The sequence below is a fragment of the Motacilla alba genome, chromosome 4 (genome assembly GCF_015832195.1).
Source record: "Motacilla alba alba isolate MOTALB_02 chromosome 4, Motacilla_alba_V1.0_pri, whole genome shotgun sequence".
Lineage (NCBI taxonomy): Eukaryota > Metazoa > Chordata > Aves > Passeriformes > Motacillidae > Motacilla > Motacilla alba.
In genome coordinates, this window is record NC_052019.1 from 60,997,523 (window position 1) to 61,004,328 (window position 6,806).

The window sequence follows — 6,806 nt, forward strand, 5'->3', positions numbered from 1 at the left end:
CATGATTTCTATATAGACATGAAATGGACACACACTTGTGCTGTATATTCATGATAATATCATGTAGATGAAACAGAAAACAAGGGAGGCAGTTCTGGACATTTCACATTGCCATTCTGGTTCCCAGGACGTAAACAGGCAGCCACATCTTCTGCTGGCATATATCAGGATGGCTTCTACTAATCACCTCCTCGTTTTCATCTTTGGCACCATAAGTTCTGTATGGAATTACTTTTTCCCCCAATAATTCATTTCCAAAATCAAGAAGTGTGTGTGCACAGCCATCGACTCAGATGCACACATACCATCTCTCTGCATTCATGCTTCTTTGAAACACTGCCTTTGTATGTATTATTTAAAACAAAGAGAAAAGAGTTTAGGCTAATCTGACAGAGCAAGGAATTCATTTTCATAAATTAACTATTTAAATAGTTCACCATTTTTTCCTTTTTAGTCACATGAATGTGATCCAGTGCAGTAGGTTATGTGTAAAGGAGACCAGAAGGTGGCCTAAAACCTTGAAATCTGTTGCATCTCTCTTTTAACTACTCCTTGTCTGATCTCCTCTCACTTATGCCACGTAAAGTAGTTAACAAAAGTAGTATGTGAGCCACTTGCTGTTAATGACTCTTTTGGAGCTTTTCAACTGCCATTTTCAATTAAAAAATAGCTAAAGATGCATTAAGATTTTAACATTATCTGTATCTTAAGCACTTGCTGGAGTCATCGTAAAAAGACTGTTTCTAATCATGAAAGAAGCTGATCTAAGTTAAGAAAAATCAAGGGAACCCCAGTGCCAATCATTAAGAAAGCAGTTTGATAGCATGAATAAGTAAAAGCTGCCACTACATGTGGCCTGTTCCAGTGAGATCCAGATGGTCTCACTTCATGCTACAAAATGTTTCATTTCCAGCTGTGTGCTGGAGCTAAAAGCATCCACTAGAAGCTTGTGGTGCTGCAGAAAATGGAGTTGTAGCCATCCTCTTCATGATATAATAGAATTACATGTCTAGAAATGTTGCTTCCTTTATCCTCCCATTTCTCATGGAAACCAAGCCAATGTCAATAACAGAGACCAGTGTTCTCCACTCCCCACGGATGTTCAGGGATGTTGTCTGCCACTAAGGGACAACAAATAGGAGCTGATTTAAGAACATCCAGATTCTGTTGTACAATTCTGAACTCCTAAGCAAGGATTTTATATTTACACCTGGCATTTAATAACATTTGAGCCTGGAGCAATTGTGTGCCTCATACACTCTGAGCTTCACCTGCCAAGTGTTGTATTTAGTCAGTGACTCAAATCTGTAGGATTTGACTATTTAGTTAATGACTCAAATCTGACTGTTGTATTTGGTAGTGACTCAAATCCACAATGAACCCGTGGCATAATCTGAGCTCCAGGTAATTGTCTTTATTTAAAGTTAGTAAATATAGAAGCATATTGGCTTTCCAGAAATCAATAGCTCCCCCTTACCCCTGAAAGTAAGACACAGGCATGGTTAAGTTATCTGTCGCAGTGTGGAATTTAACAAGGCTAGGATTTTCTGGTTTCCCATCACTGGCCTAAAGTGAAGTAAAATGTGCTTATGGTATTGATTCACTAATACACTCTCCCTGCTTTAAATGTCCACAAAAACCTGATTTTTCTTCTTCCCATAGAATTAATCAGTTACAATGCTATAGAAAATCCATTCATTAATGCCTCCTGAGCTATTAAAAGAATTGATTGGCCTTCTGAGACTGACATTTCCATTTTCAAGGCTTACTTTTGAAAGACAATGGAGATATTTAAAGGAGAGCTTCAAATTGTAAACTGAAGTTCAGCTGCTTTGCTGCTAACGAAGAAGACCAGTGGAAGTTTTTCCATTTGCTTGCTAGAAGCTGAATTAGGTGTAGCTGAAGAAGATAAGTGCTGCTGAGGATGCTCCTACAGATTCTCTCTTATGCAAAAGTGTGTTAATTAAGATTTACAGGTTTGTGGGCTTTTTCTTACCTTCCTCCCTTTTTGGTGCAGGTTCACCACAGGATATAGTGGCTGTGAGAAACCAGGTAGCACTCCAGAGCATGAGAACATCCCGAATGATGGCCCAGAACGCGAGCATGATGGCCATGGGTCCCTCCCAGACCTCAAACACGCTGCTCACCACTGCGGGCCAGTCGGATATGGGCATGACTCCTTACAGCAATGCCTCTTCCAGCCAGCCAGGAATGTACAGCATGAGCACGGGGATGAGCCAAATGTTGCAGCACCCAAACCAAAGTGGCATGAACATGACACAGAGCACGGGCCAGGGAACAAGGCAGCCTGCCTCTGGGCAAGCAGTGGGAATGGTTGGCAATTTTGGTCAGAACATGCTGGTAAACTCTGCTCTTCCCCAGCATCAGCAGCAGATGAAAGGACCTGTGGGCCAGGTCTTGCCAAGGCCACAAGCACCACGACTTCAAAACCTGATGGGGATTATCCCTCAAGGAACACAAAACTGGCAGCAGCGCGGCTTGCAAGGCATACCTGGAAGGACTAGTGGTGAAATGGGGCCCTTCAACAACGGCACCACTTATGCGATGCCATCTGGGCAGCCACGGCTGTCCAAGCAGCACTTCCCACAGGGGCTCAATCAGACAGTTGTGGACACAAGTGGGACAGTGAGAGCCGTGAACCCAGTGCTGGGGAGACAGTTGCTGCAGCCACTACCTGGGCAACAGGCAGGCAGCCAGGCCAGGCCGATGGTGATGCCAGGAATAAGCCAAGGGGTCCCTGCCATGTCAGGCTTCAATCAGCCCCCAACGCAGCAAATGCCAGGTGGTACCTTTGCTCAGAGCAGCCAAGGTCAGGCCTATGAGAGGAATCCCACTCAGGACATATCTTACAACTACAGTAATGGAGGAGCAGGGGCGTCATTCTCCAGTTTAGCAGAGGGCACAGACCTTGTGGACTCCATTATTAAAAATGGACCAGGGGATGAGTGGATTCAAGAACTTGATGAGTTGTTTGGAAACCCCCAGTGAATGAGATTGTATAGTCTGGAGCTTTGGTTATGTTTTGTTATGTTTGAACAAGCAAAGAGGGAGACAGATGTTCGCCCCATCCCTGGATTGTTGGGTTTTGTTTGTGTTGGTTTGGTTTGGGGTTATTTTGTTTTCTTTTGTTTTTAACTGTGCAAACTGAGCTGATCTGTAGCCAACTTTGGAAGATTCAGGGGATGATGAAAACATCAGCATCCCAAAACTGTCACCAAGCAATCTGTTGTGCGGCAGCACCCACTCTGTGTGTGTGTGTGTGTGTGTGTGTCGGAATGGAGAAACTGGAAAAGCCAGCTGATGCGTCTGGCTGGGAAGATTCGTTCTCCCCCCACTTGAAACAAGGCTTCATTGCACAGTGATGAGGGGTGGTCCCAGTATCTCCCACCTCATATGACTGTGCACATTGCAGCTTCAAGGGAAGCAGATGGAAAAGCTGGGAGCAAAGCCTACAGATATTCAGGGGCGATTGCACAGGCCCTGGTCAGAAACGGGCTTAACCCCAGGGGCAAGCAGGTCTGGGAGAGCCATGGCCAGGCTGGCTGTGAGCTGTCCTAAGGGAATGTGCAACACTCACACGACAAACCTAAACAATCACAGGGAGGTCACCGTTTTCACTGCAGAGTGATAAACCCCACTACAAGTGCAGAAGAACATAAATTTGGCAGTGTTGTGAGGGCAGATTGATTATGTGACTGCTGCTGGAGACAGCCTATTGGTGGGTTAACTTAATGAACTGCTTAGTCCCCTTGGGACTTGAAATAGTGCTTCCCTAGTCAGAGCACTTGGCATGGCTCAGCTGCCTGGGGTGTTGAAGGGCTGAGAGGTACCAAGAGACATTAGCACAGCTCCTCAGCTGGGTCCCTCCCTCTCCTTCCTCCCCAGGGTGTTCTCAGTTCACTCCTCTCCCCTCCTGTTCCTTCAGTGTAAAGCAAGCTGAGCTGGCTGCACTTTTTTTTCAGGCAATCCACAAAGGGCCAGGCAGGGGAGGATAAAACAGGCATGAGAAAACATACAGTGATGGTTTGGCACACAGGAAGACTTTCTCCTCCCCTCTTGAAAAGCCTAAGTTTGGCAGGTAGTATTACCCCAGGGTGTCTGGGCTCTCGATGTGATGTTCAGTTTTAAACAGATGTTTGGTCTAATCTCTCTGGTTTGCTGGAATAAAATTCACTGCAGTATTTGAAGAACGGGAGTCAGGGAAGGACTACTGTAAAGAGCATTCATGAGTGGGTAAAATAATTGATGTTACAAACATGGGATCTGCCAAATAAGGTTTTAGAGAATAGGGATGTATCACTATCTCCACTGTTTGGACCAGTGCTGAGCAACCCTGTGATGAACTTGTGATAGATCTCATACAACACTGAGGTCACCAGCCATTTTGAGTGTATACAGCAGGGTTCCCAAACTGCAGTTGGAGGCTTTTTTCTGGAACCTATTACCTCTTTAGTGTTTTCAGCTGAGAGCTGCTTATCAGGTTATATAGTTGTGCATATAAAAAATGTTAACATGACCCACAGCCCAGAGCTTTAGCACCCTCTGGCCTAGCGCTGGCCTCTGAGAGCCATGAGTTGTGCTCTGCAGCAGTGTACTAGTGCCAGTCCCAATTCCCCAGCTCCTGATCATCTCCTTTTGTGCTGTTCTCCCTGGGCCCAGCGATGCTAAGTGCTGAGCCCCTGAATTCCATGGCGGCTGAGGGCCTTGGCACTTGGCACTTTCATGTCCTGCCTTTCCCTGTGGAGCACAGACACACATTGAAGAGGGAGAGCAAATGAGACTGGAACCATCTCAGTGCCCCACTGAGGGTCCCTTTTGAGCAATTTCCCTTGCTGGGCTTGCCTAGTGGGGGGAATTACCTGTTCTAAATGCTGCGATGCAGCAGGACAAGCTGCATTTTTAATGTGCTAAAGGTGAGCCGTCAATCCAACATGCCCTGACTGCTACATTTTTTTAAATGGCTTTAATCTCATCTCTTTTAGCTGACCCCTTTTTAAAATACAGCACAAGGGCCAATTCCAGCTCCTGCTGAGGATGATGAGCATGATTAGCATGCCTGCTCCTTCAGTAGGAGCCGGGTTGAGTGCTCATTCAGTGAAACTGAGCACCAGCCAAAGTTTTTGGTTCGTCCTGTGGGTCAGCATCTCTTGGTCAGAACAGAAGGGATAGGCAGACACTGGGAGAAGCAGCACCCTGAAGGGACCAGGGTGCTGTGGTTCCATGTGTTGGTGTGAGCATGGGGCACACATGTGTGTGACAGAGCTGTGACAGGGTGGGAGGGCAGCCACCCTGCTGGGCAGGGGATAGTGCTGGGGACACCACAGCCCCCATGCCTTGGGTGAGAGCGATCAGGGCTCACCTCACAGCACGGAGGTGGGAAAGGGGAACTTGGAAACACGCACCACATAGCAGCCAATGCAAGCCGGTGTGCATTGGGGAGATACAGGCTTTGATGAAAAATGGTGGTCAAGACGAGTCTCTGTTGTCTTTGTAAAGCTTCCTCCAAATACTCCACACTGGGATCAAGTGCTAGAGAACAGATTTTATTAGATTGGGGTTGTTTGGGGTTTTTTTTCTTTCTTACTATGGTGCTGATGTATATGTAATGTTTTAAAAAAGTCATTTGTAAATATGTTTTTACAATTCTACAGATATCACTGGGTCTACTATCTGTAAAATATATACATATAAATATATATATATAAATATATATATATACTGTTTGTTTAAAATAGAGTATTTTTATTTCATTCCTTGACTGAACCTTACTGCAGTGGTATTGCACTTCAAATGACATCTAATTACTAATTTGTACTGTGTCTCTGACAGCAACTTGCTCCATTTTATTCAGATTTTTCTAGTTTTCTGGTTTTACTTTGTACATTAAGCATTGCTTATTTCCTTTTAAGACCTATACAGAGTCTGAAAACGTAGAAAAATACCTGATGTTGCTTTTAAAGAAAAAGAAACAAAACAAGAACAAACAAACAAACAAAAAAACACCACCAAAAAACCAACCAAACAAATAAAAGATGGTTATATGAGTCATATACCTGGTGTATATGGATCATGTCTTGCCCCACTATTGCAACTCAGTGAGCAATCTTCCACGGAGGGGAGGGAAGCTGCATGCAGGTAGGTCTGAATCAGCCCTGGATTTTCTGTATGGCAGCATCAAAGCACCTGGTGTAGTTACAGGTGTTAGACCTCAGCAGTAACAGACTGGGTATGGCCCATCCCAGGATGCCCCTCTTGCTCCAGCAGGTTCAGCAGCCAGTGAATCTCAGCATCACAGGCAGCCCCTGCAGCTGTCTCTGTGCAGCAGAGCCCAGACTGCTGTAATGAGCTGCTGGATGGGATGTGCTTCACCACCTCCTGCCATAGTGCCCCTTTCTCCAGCAAGGTGGGCTACCAAAACTTCCTGTGCTCTGAGGAGAGGCCTGTGCTCAGGCAGATGTTACAGGGAAGTTGGTCCTTAATTGGGTCTGTTAGATGTGGCAGATACAACCTTTTGTGTTTATTCTGTGCTGGGAGCAAAAATAGGGAGTGGGGAGGTGCTTCCAGAGGAGGAGACAAGATGGAGATGAGATGGGGGGGAAGAAGGGAAATGCACAGCCTGACATAGAAGTTGGACAAAACAGGAAAACTGGAGAAGGATAAAGACACAAGCTTAAGGTAATTCCCTATCACCTACCACTACAACAGTGTGATAATTGTGTTGTCAGAAGCCTTTAGGAACGTGCACGTAGATCTGTTGGACATGTATTGCCTGTCCATACATGGGG

The 6,806-nt window shown here is 45.4% G+C and overlaps 1 protein-coding gene across 3 annotated transcripts in view; it reads left to right on the plus strand.

Annotated features, from left to right (window-relative positions):
- The window catches only part of MAML3 (mastermind like transcriptional coactivator 3), a 247,631-nt gene extending 241,571 nt beyond the window's left edge, over positions 1-6,060 (plus strand). For all 3 annotated transcript variants that reach the window (XM_038136776.1, XM_038136777.1, XM_038136778.1), the window contains one exon: positions 2,018-6,060. In XM_038136776.1, coding sequence (XP_037992704.1) covers positions 2,018-3,009 — 992 coding nt within the window. In that variant the 3' untranslated portion in view covers positions 3,010-6,060. The remainder of the gene's footprint in view (positions 1-2,017) is intronic.
- The last annotated feature ends 746 nt before the right edge of the window (positions 6,061-6,806 follow it).